This window comes from Sparus aurata, chromosome 2, assembly GCF_900880675.1.
Source record: "Sparus aurata chromosome 2, fSpaAur1.1, whole genome shotgun sequence".
In the NCBI taxonomy this organism is placed as follows: Eukaryota; Metazoa; Chordata; class Actinopteri; order Spariformes; family Sparidae; genus Sparus; species Sparus aurata.
Genome location: NC_044188.1, coordinates 18,680,902 through 18,704,024, shown reverse-complemented (window position 1 = coordinate 18,704,024; position 23,123 = coordinate 18,680,902). Strand labels below are relative to the sequence as shown.

The 23,123-nt window shown below is 40.9% G+C and overlaps 1 protein-coding gene across 1 annotated transcript; it reads left to right on the top strand.

Annotated features, from left to right (window-relative positions):
- The first annotated feature begins 354 nt into the window (after window positions 1-354).
- LOC115575953 (HHIP-like protein 1) lies at window positions 355-22,807 on the top strand. The gene is made up of 14 exons (XM_030408400.1): window positions 355-1,642; window positions 8,906-9,170; window positions 9,954-10,233; window positions 10,332-10,457; window positions 10,568-10,711; window positions 13,510-13,622; window positions 14,118-14,258; window positions 14,679-14,753; window positions 14,968-15,094; window positions 15,762-15,907; window positions 16,601-16,682; window positions 17,720-17,802; window positions 18,476-18,841; window positions 20,777-22,807. The coding sequence occupies exons 1-14, from the start codon at window positions 1,358-1,360 to the stop codon at window positions 21,442-21,444; spliced, it is 2,901 nt and encodes a 966-aa protein (XP_030264260.1). The 5' UTR covers window positions 355-1,357; the 3' UTR covers window positions 21,445-22,807.
- Window positions 22,808-23,123: the final 316 nt, after the last annotated feature.

Below are 23,123 nucleotides of genomic sequence, written 5' to 3'. Positions count from 1 at the left end.
AAACACTTCCTTGAACTGGGGGGTATTACAGAGTTGGGTCAAGGGTTCATCAGTATGAGTGACCCCATTCACAAGCAGTCACGCGGCCCGGTGTTGATATAAAAGTATTGTTTTCAATCCCCTTAGTAAGTTAGAGAAAATTACAATATGCAGCTACAAAGACTTACTGAATGCAAGCAATGTAATTAGATGCAAATGTTGGCTGGTTCTGCTCTCCAGCATAAGATTTGGATTTATGCCTGGAGAGTCCATTGGTGTCTACTTCCAGCACACGTCCTGATCCATCTGACCACACACACAAACAGACACACACATACACACACACACACACACACACACACACCAGTGTGAGTGAGTCTGTCTGGAAACGGTAGAGACAGAGAGAGGAGGGTCTGGGAATGCTGAAGAGGGGGAGAGCCGCAAGGGAGGAGAGAGGTGGAAAGTTGCAACTTCAGGGCAATATGGACCGCATGCTATGGGAAGGAATGCATGTGCCTTTGTAGGAGAGTGAAGGAGCAAATGAAAAGAAGAGGAGGCGGAGGAAAGAAGCGAGGAGGGAGGGATCTAAGCCGAGGCTGCAGCGTGGCTGTGTGTCTGAATGAAAGAGCCTCTCTCTCTGACTCTCTCCTGCTGTCTGTATGCATGGCTCACGTCTGCTGCAGCAAATGAGCACATGTCCGGAGCAAACACAGCAAGACTCTCCAAGTGACGCCGAGCGGGAAGTAAATATTTTGCAGAGACGACGCCTGAAGGTGCAGCTTCAAAATTTCAAAATGCCTTCTTAATTTAGCCCTTTTTCTAAGAAGCTGGATTTCTTCTTAGCTATCTGACTGCTTGTTTTTGGAGGATTGCTTGGCATCCAGACATTTTCTGTATTTGGAGACTTTCTCTCTTTCTAGAATATATTGTGATCCACAGGTGTTTTTGAAGATACTCTGTGTTTGCAGCGCTACACGCCACCTGGACTCACCATCAAAAGATCCGGATCAGTTTCACCTCATTTTACTGTATGTACACAGAGCAATCTGTTGTACTTTGTTGGTCTCTGGCCAACTTGCAGGCACGTGTGATGCTGGCTCAGTGTGTTTGATACACGCACACACACACACACACACATGGTTGCCTAAAGAGAGCAAATGAGGACGACCATTGCTTCAAACCTTTTCAGAAAATGTTACTTTGAGTCTCACACTTGTGCTTGACAGATGCTAGTGGAGATGTAACATTTACATTGTCATTCAACAAGTCTTCTAACACATTATAGTGAAAAAAAACCTCAGACGAGCTGCTTCGACTTACTGCATAACTGGATCAAGAATTGAACAATCCTGATCTGAAGGACAGCATCTTCTGTACCATGACCTCTAATTTGCAGCAAGCCCTCTTCCCTCACCTCCTTCTCCTCGTCCTGCTGTTGCTCCTCCAGGCCTGGCGGGGTAGCTGTCACCCCCAGTGTTTGGACTACAAGCCTCCATTCGAGCCCCAGCAGCCACTGCTCTTCTGTAAGGAGTATTCCAAGTTTGGATGCTGCGATGTGGAGAAAGACGAGGAGATATCAGTCCGCTTTTACAGCATCATGGAAAACTTTGACCATTCAGGCTACGTAACCTGTGCCAAGTACATACGAAGCATCCTCTGCCAGGTCAGAGAAACATTTAATTACTCTAATACATGTTATCATTGCCAAGCTCTCGTCTTACTTGGCATCCAAATGTTGTAGCTTTGTTATCAGTCGTATTTGATTTTGTGAAGCCTCAAGATTTCACTTGATAAAGTAAAGAAATACCTGACATACAGTCATTTTCACTGTGCAATCCCCATGGAAGTACAGTTTGTGTTGTTGTGACTGTACAGTCATAGAGTTTGTGAACCTAAATGTGTCTCTTCTGCAAGGTGCAAATTTGTCTGACTGCGGATGTTTGCAGTCCGAACTCGGAAACTTGGTTTTGGCGTCCAGTGTATTTTCACCCCTGCGAGCACAGTCTGCATATTAAGTTTAAGAGGAATAATAATAAAAATAGTATTAACAATGCCATTTATATTTCAGCGGATGACAAATAACCACACCAAGCCAGTCTGTGAAAACTGTGGTGTGGTTTGTCGGGGAGAACCTGGTCTAAACAAAGTGCAGTAACCAACAAAACATGTGCTTTATTGGCTACACAGTGTTGTGGACATCTGTTAGACGGTGCTTACTCATGCTTGCAGAGCTACACCGCAGCCTTAACTAGCTTTCATGTGTCTTTGATAGGTAAACTTGTAATTGGGCCCTACCAAACTAAACAAACCAAATAACAGAGTGCAAGGAAACTCTCCAACTTGTGGTGAAGTGACAGATTGATGGGAAAGTTGTGGCTAAATCCTTTGAGCCAAAACTCTGAAAGCACATTTTTGACATAGTAGCTCACTCCGAGATAAAAGAATGTTTCAGCAAATCAAGTTAATTACTTGAAATGGTCAAAGAACAACTTGACTCACATTTCCATTTGTAATTGACAAAGAGGTAGCCATGATTCATCACTTTGAATATTCCCAGAAATTGTCTAGCATCTTGTGACATGAAACGGACACAGGCATGAGTTCACTGGCCTCCAGACCCTGAGGCATAGTGACTTTATGAGAAAAGATTCAAAAGCACATTTACTTTTCCCCCTCCCAGAAAAAATAAAACACTTCAAGAGTTTAACTACTCTATATGTATATATTTTTTTATTTAATTAAAGGGGCAATCTGTACGATATGGCTAAAAGTTTATTTGAAACATTCAAAGAATGAACTGACATTGTGAAGACACAGCAGTCTTGACGTTTTGCCCCGGCCCATCCTGTCGTGTAATGCCATAGTTCGAATTTGGTTTTTCTACTGTGTCTAATAAGTAAACAAAATAAACTGTCAAGAAAGGAGATATTTGTACATTTATATTCTTACTAAACAGAAAAACGCTGTCTTCATTCAAACTCACCATAACAGTCTTGTTCACATGTTTTGGTTGAGATAAGTCCTTAATTCACAGAGTTCGATAGGAAAATATTCCAGCACTACAAGCTGTATTTGCAAGCTGCTGATGCCAGGTTCCGAGCTGCTGTAAATCGCCTCTGTACTGTGTGCCCTGTCCTCTAAACTGGCAATTGTTGGTTTTAGAGGCTGTGCACAGTCTAACTGTCATAACAGCCCTGGGATCGGAGGTCGTAGTTCTTGCAAACTTCAGTCAGCTAATTTCGCCACTAACTGAGTGAAAGGCTAAGGCTAACTGAGTGAATTAGCTAATTGTAGCTAGCTACTTCCAAAGTGTATATTGAGCAGCAGTAAGGAGTTTGGCTGCCCCATTAAATTTTGGAACAACCTTTGAATTCTGGCCAAATATTACAAATTACACATTTAAGCCCAAAAAAACTTTGGGCATAACTGACATATTTCTTTCATTGCAAATGCACCTCATTTTACATTAGCCTAAAAAAACTTTCTAAAGTTAAATGTAACAATGACAATTTTATCAGTAATACAGCAGAAACTGCTATTTCCTGAGTGAGATTGTGGTCTGTTTGGGGATGGTATGTCATCTAATGGACATTTCTATTTTAGAGTTGCCATGTTTTGGTTCCTATTTTGAGTTTTCTAATCTTAAACAGATCCCAACACTGGACTCCCACCTCTAAATCACTGGCAAAAAGAGCCCCACACACTGATTGCATAATTAGGTGCTAACTTAGCTCAGACACTAAGCTACGTGCAGATGGTGTGTGCAAAATGAAGGATAGGTGCAGCACAAATTTAGCCTGGCACATTCACTTCAGATAAGATCTTCATTCTTCAGATGCCAGAACAAACAGGGTGCCCTATGAATAACACTTTCATCTCTCATACCAGCACCAAAAATAGTGGAAAAAAAACGTACTTCTTGGCAGTTTATTACATCATAAGCTATGTAAAGACTGGTACAAATCATCTGACTTTCAAAATATAGGTTTCTATCATTGTGGTAATTACAGCCCTGAGTGGTTCTTTCCGAGCAGAGCAAGCTGCGTCTTGAGAGTAATAACAGCACCGCAGCACACGTACGCCTGTACAGTTCGTTTAGGTTTGAGGGATATACAGCCGGAGTTCAGAGCAATATGATAAACTTAGAAAGGGGTTTCTCTTCTTTTACGTCACGCGGAGACCTATATTTAACCAAGCTTTTTTAGAGGAACTGTTTGAATGAAACTGTTATTTTGCAGGCATTTATTGACTTAAAAGTCATCTTACAAGTGAACAAAACTATTTATGTTTTCTAGTTAAAAAAAGATTTCAGTCTTAGTGCGCTACAGCACTGAGCTGTGTTCTTTCTTTGAGCTTTGAAGGAAGACCCAGTCTGTGGTTGTTTGCTCCCAGCTCAATGGTTTCGAGGTCAAAGATGCCCTGACGGTGGTCAAGTTACCCCACTGCCAGGGTACTTACACTCGGTAAACCCCAACACACTGAAGCCCTCTGTTCCGACTGCACTGCAGGAGCTTCCTGGCACTGATATCAATGAGAGAGTGAAGAGTGCAACAGGCAGATGGAGAGTGAGACAGACAGAGAGACGGACGGACAGACCGACAGAGGGGAAAATGAGAGAGTTTGTGAGAGAGACAGGAGGGAGATTGTCATCATCCCCGAGCTTAACTAACCAAACAAACAACTATTTCCTCCTCTGGCCAGGGGTACAGGATATATCAAGTTCCTGCAGGACAGATAGGGGCAGAAAGAGAGGAGGAAGAAAAGCAGGGAAGATAAAGATATAAAGAAGCATAGCTAGATGAACCAGAAAAATAATCAATAAACTCTTGACAGGCAGATGAAGATTTAAGGGACCTTTAATTAAAACATTCGTTTACATTTGGTTCAATTTATCCACCAATTGTTTAGCCGTGTGATGCCGAGTTTGGAGATATCGGCTGTCTGCTTTCTTACCTTTGGAATTAGATGGCACTCAATGTGTTAAATACAACCAACGCATTTTTTGATGGGGGAAGGCGATAAAAGTGGCGAAGTTCCTGTTGACAAAAATGAATACAGTAAATCTGACAGAGATCTTTGTGGCACTGGCGGCCTGCTGCACAAACAGGAGAAAGGGACATTGGAGGGATCCATGCCCATGGCCACGTGCCTGTTCTCCGCTGTCCTTCCGTGTCCACGTACCCCTGGGTGCGCTGGAACTCCACTGGACAGCCATAACTGTATGTTCAGTGGTTGTCTAGTATAAATGTTGTGTCTAAGTTTTGTCTTCAGGTTAGATTGTAAAACAAACAGCCAACAGCAGATTATGAGCTGTAGTCTCCCTAGTAAACACACCAACTTCCTCTGCTGCCATCACTGCAGCGTCTGTGGATGGCCAGCCTGTCCACTGTACCTAATGAGCCCCTGAGGGAAGCAGCAGAAGACCGGGAAAAAGAACTGCAAGAAAAACAAAATAAGACTTAACAGATAAGCCTCATGCTCGCTACAGCATGAAATACCTACTACTTAATGCCGTCCTCTGTCATTGAGCTGTAACATTAGTTAGCTTAGTTAGCAGACCTCTCCTCCATGGATAGATGTACGCTTCATTCTCTGTGGTGACACTGAAAGAAAATAGTTCTGCTCACAACATCTGTGGATTAGGTTGAGTACCCACAATGATTTCTTGACAGCGACATTTCGTTGAGTTTTTCAAATTATGCTTTGAGCACCAGTAGCCAAATGCCACCTAATTCTATCATATTTGACATTTTCATGGCCGATTTCTCCAAAACTCTGAAACTCGTGACAAAAACAAACTAGATGGATGAAAAGCACTACAGGAGAGAAGAAAAGTATGTATTTGTGTGTTATAACTTCAGTCATTGCTCAGTCTTTTTAATCGGTACACCTTGGCTAAGTAAAATAAAGAATAACAACAAAACCCACCTGAGGCTTCTTCAAAATCATTTAGTGAGCACTTAACAGAACAACAAAACACTGAATCAACTTTCTCCTCCGTTGCATTTTTAATAAGCACTTCTCAGTGGTGTGTTTCTGCATGTTTTAGACTGTTCTCGGCTGGTATACCTGCTCTCACAGCAGCAAAAAGCTGCATGTTAACAACTTGAAGATGCCTGAAACTACAACAAATCTTGAACACACGCTGCTGTCTATTTCATTTCCTCCTCTGCCCACAATTATACATTTAGGTGCCCAGCCCCCACACCCAGCTTACTCTAATTGGATTAATTTACTCTGATTGGATCATGTTTACTTTTGTATGCAAATTCCTCTCTGTCCATTTGTCTCTGAAGTCCCCCTCCTAGTCCTCTTTCTCTCCGTGGGTCCAGGTTCACACACTCTTCTCCTTCAATATAATAAATAAAACTAAGCAGACCTTTCAGTGCAGTATGGGGAGTCAGTGACTGAAAGAAAAAAAGACTGAAAGAAGGGGTTTTATTTTCCTGTTAAAGTTTGAATCTCAGTCTATTCTAAACTGTACGGCGTAAACACCAAATTATGGTAGTTTGAAGTGGCGACATTGTTAGGGAACAGATGTTAGTAGTAACATGCATTTATCCTACCCTATGATAGTAGGAGCCGAAATGAGAGAGAGCCTGTTTTTTTTTTCAAATTCAGTGGGTCAAATTCAGACACCTTGATGTGAAACATCTGAATGATTCTGGCTTTAAATACCATAAAAATGCAGTCACATCTGCTCCACAGCCCAGTTTGCTGCAGGAACTGCTTCTATCGACAGAACCGGCAGCTCAGACTGAACGCAGCTTTTGTTTCGGCCTTTAAAAGCTGCTTCACAGGAAGGCTCTGACATCTGCCCAGAAATGCACTTTTATGTAATTTCACAAAAGATTCCCTGTTACAGTTAGCTTCCCCTTCTCTTTTTTTAATCAATAATGATTAATATATTACTTTGGTCATTTTAGGGTTCCACAGAGGCAGAAGAGCAGCGGAAGTTTATTAGACAAAACATTTGATTCATTATACAGTATATATATGTGGAAATGATTTACATGCTATCATATTCAGAATGTGGCCATTATATGATTACTTGCACCATAGAAGTTCAGGGAATTAGTATGATACACAGGCCTATTTTGCAAATTGGACCTTCTTCTGTACAGGTGAGAAAATCCAATCACAGGAGCTCCATGGGAGACTTATCACACTTTTCATTTGTTCCTTTGTGTGTTATATAGGTTCTTGTGCAAATAAAAGATCTTGAAAGTTAAAAATCCCATAGTTTGTGCTGACAGAAGCTCCTCTCTTCCACAGAAAACACTGCTCCCGAAACGCCTCGTCAGTGCTCTTTTAAATCTGTGGCTTTGTGACCTTCCACTATGTCACGTGTCACACATTTGCATAATGTATGCCTAGTGGCAAGTTTGGCACATAAGAATTATAAACCTGAAAATGGGCATAAAATATCTCCTTTGAAATGTAGGCTAAATTGAGATAGGACTACTAAGATAACTGAATAATAGATGCACATGCAGACACACAGACATGTATCACCTGGAGGCACATAGAACAATAGATTAATAATGTAACCAACATAGATACTCACAGCAGCACATGCACACACACAGACACACAGACTCAACTTTGTTCATCCTTCTCTCTATTATATTCATAATTAATAATGTGTCATGATTAATAGGGTTTTTTGAGTTTGACATGCACAGAGAAATAAAGGCAGAAATTATTTAGGAGATCCAGCCACAAGCACATACACACATGCAGCAGAGTCTGACTGAAAAGGTGTACAAATAAAGTCAGAGCTTCTTGTGTATTTGGGCATTTTCGACCCTTTTGTCTACAAAATGATCTGACTATGACTACATTTTTTTAGAACTATGTTGTGCTGTCAACATAATCGCTGCATGGATTGTGCAGAAAGATTTCTTCTTGTGAATAAAATGCACTGGTGGATGCGGTGGATGGCGGACATACAAAGGGCTGGCCGGTCACATGAGTGACCAGGGTTTTGTGTCCAGGCCAGTCTGTGGCTGGCATTTTTTGGCATTTTCTGTTGCTTCTGTTTGTTGATGTTTTTCAAAAATATACAAAGAAAAACAGAAAACAAAAAAAAACAACTTGTCCGTAGTGACCTTTATCTTAAGCGTCCCCAAGACTGAATGCAAAGTTATTTTGAACAATAACAGCGCCACACCTATTAATCTACGAGACAACATTTGGTTTTAAGGCCTGCAACTGTGTACTATTAATCAGTTTGAGTCAGTCTAAGTTTTTCTGACGTGTGCTCAATTATTAAAACTTTTTTTGCTTGCGGTCCTTCCCTTCTCTAAATTCCTAAAACGCTCTTTAGAAAATGTACTCATCTTACCATTCATCCACTACAAAATGATATGTCACTCTGTAAACTGGAACACAAAACATGACGGACGTTGCGTTTAAGCACAAGCACGGGAAACAATTTCTAAATAACTAAGTGAGCGTTTTGTGCTTTTAGCTCTGTTTCCTGGTGATGATCCGTCAGGCTGATCTGGCGCTGAGTTAAAGAGCACCAGTCGACCGCATAATGGTTTGGGTGTCGTGGCTCCCTGTGCCTTAAGCTCACCATGTTGGGTGTGGACAGTGTGGTTGTGACTTAATCTATGACTGGACCTTCCAGGGATCCATTTATACCAGGCTGCACTCAGACAGACAGCCTGTATATAACCCAGGCCTGACCAGTCATAGTGAGGCGGGGAGGAGCTGTGGTGGAATAAGTGCATAAATCCTGTATTTATAGAGATCCGCACATGAATGTCCTTAAACTCTAGGTACCTCTGAAATAAACACGTCGCCTCAAGCAGAGTTAATATGTATAAATACTGATGAAGATCTATGTAGATTGAACCAAAAGTATATGTATAATACAATTTTCTACTTTCTAATTGTAGAATCATCTTCCTCTTTGCAGGAGTGTTCACCATACGCCGCCCACCTGTACGACGCCGAAGATGCAAACACACCTATGCGGATGCTGCCCGGTCTATGCGGTGATTACTGCTCCGACTACTGGCATCAATGTCGCTACACACTCAGTCTCCTGTTGGAAGACTTGGGTGGCCCGCAGCAATTCTCGAACCTGACGGCAACCATAGAAGAAGATCGCAGAAGGTTTTGCGACTTCTTGGAGCTGAAGGACAGGCAGTACTGCTATCCTAACGTAGTTTCAAATGCAGGTATGGCGTTACACATCAACAGCAGGAACTCAAACACCAATGGACGCTTGAACTTGTCTTAAAAGTTGGAAGATAAGCATTTTTAGTTGCATAAACATCCAACATGAACTGACAGGTTGTAAGAGACAGAAACTTGCACTAACTAGAAAGTCTAATTACGATTTATGAGAAGATGTTGCCACTCCTAAGTCTGCACATAATGATGAAAAGGATGGTTTTTAAGACACAAGTACAATTTACCCTCGTAGCTCCAGCTACAGTACGAGAATATGTCAAAAAGCAGGAACTTGGTCAGAAAATGCATGGAGATTTGATTAATTTCCCAATCCTCATTGCGGGAGGAATGGGATAACAAATTGCATAGTGGTATATCAAAAGGGCATAGCCTACCGAGTCACAGAGAATCAGTTAAATGAAAACATGCATTACACTGTACAAGTAACAATCATCAATACAGTATGCAACATGTCAATCGAACAATGCCACATTTATGCTCTAAAGTACCAGTGCATGTCAGTCAGCCCAGCGATAACAATATCCAGTATCACCATCTAAAAATACAGCAAAATAGAAACAACTGAAGGAGTAACGTGTACGTTAGTGGCTAAATTTTATGTTAGCGAGGTTAGATCTAGTTTGGTTAACGGGAATAGATTTTCAGTTCTAAGAAACAAGTAGAAAAGAAGGTGTATCAGTTTTCTGTTTTTGTGTGCTGATAATGACCCATTAATAAGTCTTTTTACCCCTGGTTTCTGTGTCCGGTGTCCTCTTTTCTCCCCCCAGAGCTAAATGCTAACCTTGGCATTGTCCGTGAGGATCCCAAAGGATGTCTGGAGTTATGTTTGGAGGAGGTTGCCAATGGGCTCCGTAACCCTGTGGCCATGATCCACGCAGACGATGGAACCCACCGGTTCTTTGTGGCGGAGCAGCTGGGCTATGTGTGGGTGTATCTGCCAAACGGCTCCAGGATCGACCGTCCTTTCCTCAACCTCACCCGCGCTGTGCTCACATCGCCATGGGCCGGAGACGAGAGGGGGTTCCTCTGCATAGCCCTGCACCCGAGGTCCATACCTCATATCTGTGTTGCGTTAACAGTACTGTTTCGCATCATACTCAGTGTTCTTATGTTTAGTATGATGTCTGTTTCTCTTCTGTGCTTAGGTTCACCACGGTCAGAAAAGCCTACGTGTACTACTCTGTGTCTGTCAAGAAGGAGGAGAGGATAAGAGTCAGCGAGTTCACACTGTCAACACACGATGACAACCAGCTGGACCACTCCTCCGAGAGGTGAGACCAGACTTTTAGTTGTAATGCAATATTTGTTAAGTCTGGTATATGTGTTTGCCAATAAGTGTTTGTCTTATTCATCCATCCATCTGTTCTGTGTCTCGCCTCAGAACCATCCTCGAGGTGGTAGAGCCGGCATCCAATCACAATGGAGGACAGCTTCTGTTTGGCCATGACGGGTATCTGTACATCTTCATTGGGGACGGTGGCCGTGCCGGGGACCCATTTGGAAAGTTCGGCAATTCACAGAACAAGTAGGTATTAATCAAATGAACAGTTAATGCCAACTGTCCCTTGAACAAAGATGACTGAATCAGGTGCGTGATTATGTTGACTTCAATATTTTCTAACACCTTGCATCAATTTCCTTAAGCAGCACACTGCTGTCGTAAAATGTTTTCTTGGTACAACAGCCAACCTGAAAAAAAAGCAATTTATCCACGACACGAGTCTGGTAAAACCTCGACTCTGAACCGTTTGAACAATCTCTCTCCTTGCAAAGCTTTAGCCTTAAATGTAATTAAACATAATATGGCAAAATAAGATAAACACATCCCTTGGGATTGCTCAAAGGGGTTGTTAAATTTTAAAAAAGACACAGGTGCTCATCATAAAAAGAAGTTACACAATCGTAGTCTCTTCCAGTTAGAACCCGCCAGTTCTGCCAAAAGTGAGATCCTATCTAAGACTAAATTCCAGTTAAATTATGTCTAATGAAAAGGTTCAGATCCTCAAAACTGTGCAGACTCTTAAGGTAATCAGTGGCAACAATAAATGATAGCTTTGTGATGACTCGTTATCTTCCACTTATGAAAACTCACATAAACTGAGGATCTGTTTACACAAATATCATAAACATGTATCCTAGACACACGCCCAAGCCTGCAGAACAATAATCACTTTACTCCAGGGTTCACTAAGATTTCATCCCTCATAGGTATCAGATATCATCTTACACTTGCTGCTACACTGCTTGATTAACCAGGCAGGGACGACCTGTTGTTAATACTCTTCAAACCAATAGAAAAATAAAAGAATGAAGCACATCATTGTTTGATGGGCGCGCAGATTCTAAAAGGAGCTTTCATTAAAGGGGCTGCAGGGAATAATTGCCTTTTACTCTGTTGGTAAACATTACTCGCCTCTCAAACCACATGACCTTCATGTTATATGTCATTTGATCCGTTAAACAGAAAGGTCAGCCATATCTTTAGGCATATGTTTATATATATCGTACAGATGTGACGTATATGTGGGCATGTGAATGGGTGTTTTTCATGAACATCACTCAGCTATAAACTACAACTGTCACTCTTCATTTTCATTTGGTGAAACCCACAATGACTCAAATGTCACGTTATTGTTGCTCATCTGCAGGATAGACAAAAAGAGGGTAATCGTTACAGCAGTGTGAATTGTGGAGGCTGAAAAATACCTGGACTGATTCAATCAATGTTGCAAAAAATACTGTTGCAGCTTCATGCCAAAATAAGAAATTCCTTCTGATGTTTTAAGCTAAAGTTGAATATTTAAAGGAGTCATCACCTGGAAATCGCAATTTCTCTTGTTAAATCATGCATATTGGTGTTGGAGCTCAGTTGACTCTTGCCTGAAAAGCTGGAGTTTGAAAGTGGCTTATTTTTTTCGCTTTGGCTGTTTTTCCGAACAGGAATAGCGCACAATAGTGCGCGTTCCTAAAGCACGAGATTTTGACTCTGCTCCGGTGGATGACTTTACCACAGGAGGCTACTTGCATAAGCATCAGCTCATATCCGTCCTCAGCCAGACTTTCTGAGTGAGCACACCGAATCTGCCTATTTCTCTGTCATTTTCACGCCATACATCGTGACCGCCAGCATTAAAACTCAGGTCTTACATGTAAAACACGAGTGTGAAAACTAAGCAGGAAAAAAAAAAGAATTTACCATTCAGAGACATCCTGCTGTAAACGTGTCTCTTCCACCGTCTCTGCCTCTTCACTCTCCCGTTCAGGTTCCGACTCCGGCTCGTACATAAATGCCTGAATTCCGTAAGGTTTGTCATTTAGTGTGTGCACCATGACAGGGGGCTGTTTATGTTTTGGAGTCTGTGTGTGCATGCAGGCTAGCCCCCGATTCTGGCTCTGTCCTTCCTGCGGCCAATCAACGCGCGCCTCATTACATATTAATACAATGCACATCCGGATCGGTCAAAACCTCGCGCTTAATCTCGCGTGAGAACGTCGCGGCATGAAAAAGTGTCAGAACAAGCTCTATGTTTGATTTTTAAACATTTTTTTTTTTTTCTAATAAGTTTTAAGAATTGATCCAAAGTGATCCAAGAGGCACTGGATATGTAAAAAACCAGGTGATGACTCCTTTAAGGTATTGTTCATCCAAATTCAGAACAGAAACGGGGGAAACCCTCTGATGAATACATCCATTTAACATTTAATTATCAGCATCAGGTTACAAATGGTTTAGGCATCATTTACTGAGGTTTAGATGCTGACACCGTTCCTCCAGACAGTTAACGTCTAGGTCTTAAGCAGTTTTTCTGAGGGCTTCTGTTGACATGCTGCATTAGCTGTTCTGGGAATGAGGGAGGCTGCACCCTGCCAAGTCTAATATTGACACTACACATTGCGGACCGCCACACACTGGTGTTTGGAGGGGAGAGAGAGTGAAAGTTGGGATTGGAAAAGGGGACATGAGGCGAGAGCAATCAGGGCAGAGGGAGGAGAAAGGTGCAAAGTAAATGAACTGAGAAAAGAGGGAAGAGGAAATTTAGCTCATATGGCTGGACAGAGTGAAAGCTGAAAGTGGAGTGGGAGGTGTTGGATGTAGAGGAAGAACGATTTGGTCTCCAATTTGCAAGGTTCAACAGGGTTACAGCAATGAAGACAAAGATGGGAAAGAGAAAATATTTGTGGAAGACAAAAAGTAGGGAATTTAAATACAGTTAAAAAAATAAAGTAAAAAAAAGAAGAAGAAAAAGTTAGTTAAAAAGGAAAATAAAGTTGAATCCTACCTGAATCTTCCTCACACTCTCACCTTTTCTTTGTGTCGGACAGGTCAACGCTGCTCGGCAAGGCGCTACGCGTTGATATCGAGAACAATGATGAAGGCGCCCCGTACAGCATTCCCTCAGACAACCCGTTCTTGTCGGAAAAAGAAGCACGACCTGGTAAATCCCTTAAAGTATCCTGCACGTGTGGAATCAGATCCATTTTGTCTGCACAATCCACACATGTGCTGTGTGCATTCTGCAACATGTGGGACGCTGCTACTTCTCTCTAAGTTTGTATTGCTGCTGTCACTTGTCACTTGTAATGCAAATATAAACAGACCCTTGATGTCCGATGCAGTTTTCCATCAGCATGAATTTGAAGCGGTTATTTTAAGGTAGAAAAGTAACATATTGATGCTTCAAGGCACCATTGTCAACATGAATCTATAGTTTATTTTAGTAGTCATCATGTGGGACTGTAGTGGAAACCATGACTCAGTAAATGAAAGTGAATGTCTCACTAAACACTGACATTTTTAAACACATCTTGAGGCCGTGATGAATACAAAGTCACCGTTCATTCCAGAGATAAACGCCTTTGGGTTCTGCATACAGCCTCAAAAACTGACGGCCCCTTTTGTGCCAAAGTCCAAGTCTTTCTTCCTTTTGCAGAGATTTATGCCTATGGAGTTCGCAACATGTGGCGCTGCTCCATCGACCGCGGTGACCCTGTGACAGGCCGAGGCCGGGGCAGGATGCTTTGTGGCGACGTAGGCCAGAACAAATATGAAGAGGTGGATCTCATTGTGAAAGGTACTTTGGAGAGATGTTTAATTTTTTTTTTCAATACAAATCCCTCAACTTAGGTTATCACACTGACAGCTTTCAAGTCTTTGTTTACTTCCAAAGAAGTGGTTCACTCTTGCATGAGAGGGTTGTCACTTTCGACTCGTCACCATGTCGCATACAGTGAAACTGTTCCCACAGAGACCACACAGACAGTGAGTCAGACTCTATAGTTTAACCTCCATCCTCTCCCTAACAATTAAGGTGAATGGGATCTGGTTATCCAAAAAGGGCAAGAAATAAACATCTAATTACAGCTGGTGGGGCATAATCTGCGTTTTTCTTCTCAGCCAAACAATAGTTATATAATTAAGATTACATTTAGACGGACTGGTACAATAGCTTCCTCCCTGAGATTTTGCACTAACTTGTCGTTCATGTCTTAAGGAGGCAACTACGGATGGAGGGCCAAAGAAGGTTTCAGCTGCTACGATCGAAAACTCTGCCAGAACTCCTCGCTGGGTGAGTCCATGAACTAATGATCTGTGAAGGATTTAATCGTTACAATGTTTATATACTATTACTTTTAAAGGCTGTGAAGGCCTCAGAATACTAATTTCATCTGAATTTAATCTTGCTTTATTTAATTTTTATGGTCAAGTTTGTGGGCTCAAGTTGCTTTCGTGCTTCCTTGTTGTGAACAGCGTAAACTGATGATGTGTTGTTCTCCGTCTAGATGACATCTTGCCAATCTTTGCCTACCCGCACAAGTTGGGCAAATCGGTGACGGGAGGCTACATCTACAGAGGCTGTCAGATGCCCAACCTCAACGGAATCTACATCTTTGGGGACTTTATGAGTGGGTATGTCTTTCAACTTCATTCTCAGGTCAGAGTTTTGGAAGTTCCCTCCCACCACCGGAGAGGAAACCAGGGTCCAATTTGTGGTAGCTGTAATTGCAACATTTATCACAATAAGAGGCCTGATTCAAAAATACATTTATCTGTCTATATCCAGCCCGAGCTGCCACTATCACATTCCTGCAGGAGAGGAATTCACAGTTTAAGGGACACTTATCTGGGACCCTAGTACTTCACGACAGCGCCACCTACCTAATCGGATGACCAATGTAGTATTTACCTAGATTTTAGTAGGAAAATAGTTTGGTGTTTTAAATCACAAATTAATTTAACGTTAATTAAAAAACACCAAGACAGGGGAAAAGGTGCACCAATCATCACAAATGAACTGTTGCTTACTGTTATTAGGCACATTTCTTACATTGTTTCGTAACATCACCTTTGAAACTTAAAGTACTTGGACAAAAATGTTGGCGTATGTCTCTTATCAACAACATAAAGTGGGTCACCTTTCTTGCGACAAACCCAGGACTGTCCCTAGACCCAAGTGGGGCTGGAGAAAGACACACACTCTAAATAAGGAGTGCAATAAGCTACACTTATATTCACATTTACAGTCAAAATGTAGATATGCATGTTCGTGTTTATGTGCTGTATTCGTCTGTTTTAGGCGCCTGATGTCTCTGAAGGAGGACGTCAACACAGGTGAATGGCAGTACAATGAGATCTGCATGGGGACCGACCAGACGTGCAGATTCCCCAAACTCATCAACAGCTACTATAAATACATCATCTCCTTTGCCGAGGATGAAGCAGGTATTGACTGTGTGTGTTTGTGTGTTTACTTCTCATGTATCACAGACCTTATGTGGACGTGGCCTCATTGTCACCTTCACATTATCATGCATAATTCAAAGAAAAACATGACTGAGGTTGGTGAAGTATGTGATTGTGTGTGTGAATTATGTAAAGTGTTATGATTAAAAGCTTTGTTTCTTTAAAGATTTTTTTTTTTTATGAAATATTGATATGCTGTAATATTCAATTACAAGCAAACTGCCTCCATTTCTGAGGAGTTAATATTTGACTGTAAATCTGGTTTGAATCAAAGGGAAGTGGGATTTACGAGGAAGAGTATTGGACACATGCTGCTGCTCTTAAATAATCTCTCTCCTCCCTCTGAAAGATCCCCCGAGGAGACTTAAGTAGAAAAGTTCAAACAAAGTCCAAATCCCTCTGTGTACACACATTCTGTAACTTCTTATGTGTCTGCTCATCTTTCTTTTTCTTTCCATTTTTTCTTCCTCCCATCCATACTCGCTGTAAATACCTCCCTCCCTCCCACTTCCTTCCTGTCTCCCTGCCATTCACCATCCCTCCCCTTTCATTCTTGCCAAACTTCTTCACTCTGTTTTGAAAACAAATCCTCCCCTTTGTCTTTTACTCTGCACTCATCTCTGTCTGCCTCGCTCTCTCTCTCTCTCTTTATCGTCTGTCCATCTGTTCTAGGTGAACTGTATTTCTTAGCCACGGGAGCCCCTAGTGCCACAGCCAGAGCAGGAGTCATCTATAAGATCGTGGACCCTTCCAGGTAGCTAACCATCACTTCAGAAGCATCACCTCAGCAACAAATACACACACATATAGAGTAGGAGTGTGTGCTGTTGAAGCTTAGGTTTATGTTCAGGCTGTTAACTGATGATCCCAACTAAGGATGACAGTGGCTGCTTTGGGTAATGTAGACACTGACTACGCTAAATATTTTATATGTTTTACTCCAGTAGGAATATTTATGTTAAAAACTCTCAAACATCCACTCTTATCCCATTCCATGAGGATACTAATTCAGCTTCCTGTCAGATCTCCTAATGAGGCACATTTCCAAAAACAAATCTATATATCGATAATGAAATTTGAGATCGATCTGATCCCTGTTGACTGTGAAGATATGGAATTTTCATTTTTTTTTACATAGCAACATGACTTAAACAAACACCTTAAGTTTGGTAATTCAAGAAAAAGCAGGACTTTCAATTCAGAAAATAAACTTGTTAGCACTCTCTCCTGCCGGTTCTTTGTATATTACCACAAAAATAAACTGTGCTGATCTCTCTTAATAATAGTTACACATACTTTATATGAAGACAAACACAAAATGCTAATATAAGCTGACACATCTGCCCCATCAATTTTATCACTACTAGCTTGAGTAACAATGGAACAGCTGATCTTAGATTACATTCAATTTAAACATAATTTTGTTAAAATGAAATAAAACAATACAAAAGCGAAACATTGAAACAATGCAATAAAAATAAACAATTGATAAAAAGAAATGGACTGGTATAGTGGAAAAATTAGATTAAAAATTAACTGAATTCCAAATAAGCTTAACTAAAAAGGTGAGTCTTGTTGATGGGGATGTCCTAAACAAGGACCACAGACACTAAATGCTGCCTCACCGTAGTTCTTCGTCTTCACCTGCGGAACGACTAAAAGGCCGTGTTTGAAGACCTGAGTGGTAGACGGAGTATTCAGCGTAGTGTTTAGAATACTTTAGCTACGGAACTCAAAAGGATTTAATAAGCTGCATGTGTGTGCTAACTTTTTTCTCTCCTGTCCACCAAGGCGAGCACCACCAAGAAAATGCACCATCAAGCCTTCACCTGTCAAGATAAAAGGAAAACTGATTCACTTCCATCCCAAAGAAGGTAAGGGTGATCTTCAAATAATGTGTCTTTTTGGCTTCTCCCAAGATGTTAATTTTTTTTTTTGCTATTGCTCTGTATACAGTAGAAACATTATACTCCAGTACTCTACCAAAACCTCATCAATGCTTTATCTGTTCAGTGCTCGCAAACTAAAGATGCCCGTTATTCTCATTATCTTGTCAGCGTGCAACACATGGTTTAATAATAGGGATGTCCCGATCCAATCATGTGATCGGAAATCGGGGCCGATCACGTGGTTTCAGACTTGATCGGAATCGTGCGTTACATCCCGATCAGGGATCGCACATATATATATATATATATATATATATATATATATATATATATATATATATATATATATGTATATATATAGTATATGTGTATGTATATTTATTCTCATTATTTTTTATCAATCACACCTATGATAAGTGTTAAATGATAAAACAAGGCAAATAAAATAAAAAATAAGGGACATCCTGGATCTGTTTCTTCGCTCTTCTTTGTTTTTTTAATGTATTATAGAAGTATCGGATTGGGAAAATCAAATGACTCAGAGGCAAAAAAACCTGATCGGGACATCCCTATTTAATAATATGGACGTATGTATCAAAGTCTGGATAGGTTTTGTTAGTGCTGCACAAATGTCTTTTCTTTGTTTTCTCGTTCGCAGAGTTTGTAATCGACAAGAAACCGACCACCACAGCTGTACCCACGACAACCACAAGAAGAACCACAACCACGACAAAGACACCCACAAGGAGAAAGTCACCCATTATAATAATAAAACCACCAATGCCAACAAGGAGAACAATAAGAAAACCGACACCACCACCACCGGCAACAACAGAAGCAACAGCAAGAAAAGCAACAACGAGAGAAACGCCGCCACCAACAACAAGGAAAACAACAAGAAAAACACCTCCACCACCATCAACACCACCAACTATAAAAGCAACAATTAAAACAACTACAGCAACAGCAATAAAACCAACAACTGTCCAGATGGCAACAACCCCCGCCCCAACCACACCCACTGGTAGGCCTACTGGTGCACCTGTTTACCCAGCCAGCTCCACTGATTACCCATCCACCACTAGGTCCTCCATTCACACAACCACTAGGTCCACTGTTAGGACTAATATTAGACCCACCAGTAGACCATCGCACACGCTGGTGCGAGCAGAAGCCACCGGCATCAAAGCAGGTGTTTTCTTCTACTGCGCTCCAATTTTGTTTTACATTTTAACTTGCTAATCGCTAATTGAACATTTACCGACTCCCCATGCAAAATTCCTGAATGGTAGATTCACATAAATAATTTTCTTACGCTTCCAAATCAGCTCAAACTAATAATATGTAAATAATAATACAAAATATGTAATAATGTAATTAGTTTGGCAGCTAAGTCTAAGCTGGTATACTGTAAATATTGATTGGGACATATTTTGCTGAATTCTGGTTATATACAACTCAATAATCGTGTTTCCTGCATAGAAACACAAAATATTTATCTTAAATTATTCTGTGGACTTTTGTGCAGCAAAGCAATACAAAAAAACACTTCACAATCCACAAAATGTACTAAATTTATCATTTTTACTGTTTATGTTGTTAGTAAGTAGGCCATTTTGATAGCAGCTGGTTAAATAGTTTCTTACCTTAAACATGTATTACCTGTATATTGACCACTTCTGAAAATCCTATATCTGAAATCCAAAATGCATTAACCGTGCATTATTCTTTGACACAATTCTGTTCTTTTACTACTACTAATACTAATAACAAGTCTTTGCACTACATTTGCAACATCTCTGCACTTGAAAATAAAAAAACACACAAAAAAACATAATCTTGAGTGGTCATAGCAGATCGAGTTCTAGTATTTGCCTTAACACTGTTAATCACCGCAATCAAGATGTTACAAACTTAACATTAACTACAATAGTGTTTCAAAGTTTGCTTTTTTTGTCTGTGCGGATGTCGTTGGTGAGGATGAGCCTCTTGCACTAGCTTGGGCTAAACTGCAGGGGAGTTAGCTTAACTGGCATTCATTCCCACCTTAATTCCTGCTAGCATGTTAGCATGTGTTCTCTGGCTGGTACAAGAGTCTAACGCAGGATGAATGGTGTTATTTATGTTTTGGGTATTTGCACTACTTTAATTTAAATCAGGTATTTTGGCATTATTCATTTTGAATAAATGGTTCTGCATCAGCCTCAGTTTGGACATTCATCTTTGTGTGTCTGTGTTTATGTCTTTTCTGTGCCTGTCTAAAATAACATTACTTCATATAGCTGCAGTGAAATATGAGCTTTGTGAAGCAGATTCAGTTCTCAGCTCAGTTCATGTTCTGTGAAATTTTTGGGGAATACACTTTTTTTTGTACAGATGTAGTTGAAAAGATTGATACCACTCTCACATCTGAGTGTTCAATATGAAGCAACTAGCTGCTAGCAGCCTAGCATAACGACTGGAGACGGGGAGTAGAGGCTAACCTGGCTCCTTTAAAAGACAACAAAATCCAACTACAGTCTCCCCAATTAACATGTCCTTAGATTTGAACAAGTGCTGAAGTAACCAGGAAGTAACTACATCAAAAAGTTGTTGGAGATAGCCAATGTAAAGCCACAAATATGTGATTTTACACTTTGGTTTATGTACAAACAAAATAAGAACAAGATAAAAAATGTAAGTTACCATTAGAGGTGCTAACTAATGGATTTTTGATTAACTTTGGATAGTACCATTTTAGCATTTATGTCCCTTTTCCACAGTCTTTGTGCTAGGCTAAGCTTACCAGCTGAAGGAAATATAGCTACAGATATTACTGTGGTATCAAACTTCTTACTTCAAACTCTGCAAGAAAACAAACAAGTGTATTTCCCGAAAAAAATGCAAAGAAAACATATATTTAACCCATTGTTAAACTACATATCTTCAAATAAAGAGGGTGATTCTGTCTCTCCCTCAGGTTATCGCACAACCGTCATGACTGCAGCCCTCTCTAGGATTGCTCAAACCCCAATCGTCACCACACCCCCAACCAGGAGACATGGGCGACCCCTTCAGTACCTTCCTTCTTCCACATCCCAACCTTTACACCCAGTTCATTCTACTCCATCCACCACACCACAGTCGCCATACTGGAGCCAGAAACCTATGGCAACAGGCTACAAGCCTCAGATCAACACAACGCTGCTTAAATCTCAAGAGGAGAAGCTATGGCTTGGAGAAAAGCTGGATGTCACTGTGGAGGGTAACCAAGTATTTAAGAGGCCTCGAGGAAGAGGTCGCAAGAGAGGAAGAAGGCTGCGGGGTGGCTCAGTGCGACTGGTGAGCCCTGATGGTTTATCGGATCGAGGCAGAGTGGAGATCTTCCTCCGAGGCGAGTGGGGGACAGTGTGCGACGACCTTTTCACCTCCAAAGCGGGTACCGTAGTGTGCCGACAGCTCGGCTTCACGACGGCGCTGGCCGTGATGAAGAGGGCGGCACTGGGGGAGGCGGACAAGAGCGTCAGGATTCTGTTGGATGACGTGGAGTGCGAGGGAGGGGAGAGGTCGCTGCTGGAGTGCAAGAGATCCAGGGTTGGGAAACATAACTGCTCACATGGGGAAGATGTTGGGGTGATCTGTGGTTAACACGGAGGCCTGAGAAGTAAAAGAAAGAGAAGTAAAGGAGGAGACAGTGGAGTGACGGTTGACACATATACTGTTGGAAGAGAGTATTTGAAGAAGAGTGCACACTAATGCAATGTTGGTGATGCCAGTTTACTATTTCCATGAATTGTATTTCTTCATGTTTACCGTTTTTTTTTGTTCTTTTTTTTATTTTCTTATCCTCCGCTAAATGAAAAAAAAATGCCCATGTTTATCACTTTTAATACTTTCTGTGTTTATTTCAGATCCAAGAATAGGAGATAAGAGTTTCTTTTAAACTCACTCAGTCCACTGCTTTGTAAAACCTGACCATGCTCACAGTGATATGTATCAGCACAAAAATGATTAAACTCAGTTTCAGTTACACTACTTACGTTTACCTAGCTATGGTGATCTTGCAGACTTGTCAACTAATTTTAACCTCTAATATTAACATTTACAATATTTTGGTTCAGTTCAGCGCACTTTCTTGTGGAAGCGTATTGAAGCTGCTGAGTATAACTGTGCTAACTGTCTTGTGCGTAACCAAGAGTACAAATAGTCACCAAGCTTCGTGCATTGTTTGTTTAAAGGTCCAGTGTGCAGGCCATAGTGGCAATGAGCAGTGAGGTTGTAGAGTGCGACCAACTGAATAAACCTCAGTTTCCACAACAGCGGCCGCAAAAACATTGAAAATTGATTTGGCCCTCTCTAAAACCAGTGTTTGTCCATTCTGGGCTACTGTTGGAACATGGTGGTGCAACATAGCGGACTGCTCCCTCTGTAGATATTGAAGGCTCATTCTGATTTGACCAAAAAAATAATGATTCTTATTTTAAGGTAAAGGTACACCAATGAAAACATGCTTGTGAACATTAAATGCCATTTCTGCCCATAGATACGCCTAAATCCTACACACTGCACCTTTAAAAACTTTTAAGAACTTTTAAACCTGACTTTTTTTTTTTTGTTTTTTTTGTTTTTACAAATTTTGATCAGCATGGACTGAGTGAGAATTGGAAAAACTTGAATCATATTCTTACTGCGTGTTGTGTTTACATACTGTACCTAGACAGCCATGAGGCAACAAGAAAGCATATCTTGTTAAAACAGTCAAGTGTTTTCTATGAAGATTTCTGTATTTTTGTATTGTATAATTTCAGTAGGTCTATTTTCTAAAGCAGTTTATATAGAGAGAATTTTGATACATTCTTGAATGTAGTTTTAAGATAAAAAAAAAAGAGCTTTAACAAGGAAATGCAGGACGTTCGGTACGATGAATGTAATAAAATGTTTCCAGTTTTATACACAGGTATTTGAGGGCACAGAGTGCTCGTGATATGAATAAAGTTTTACTGCAAAATGACTTCTCTGTTATTCTCTATTATTCTCTTACAAGAATGGTGACTCACATTGATTCACATTGATTTTTCTACACACACCCACACACACACCCTTACACTGTGAAACCCCAAACTGTTCTCATTACGTGGCTCTGTGAATGAGATTGCTCCTTGTTTCCCACAGATTTATAAAAACTGTGTTTACAACACATCTGGGGAAACCATCTGGGAGTTTTTAACATCCCACCTTTTCTCACCTTGTCACTATGGTCAAGCAGGAAAAAAGCGTGATGAAACAGCAGCTGTATAATCACAATCAGGACTGAGCGAGCCGATATA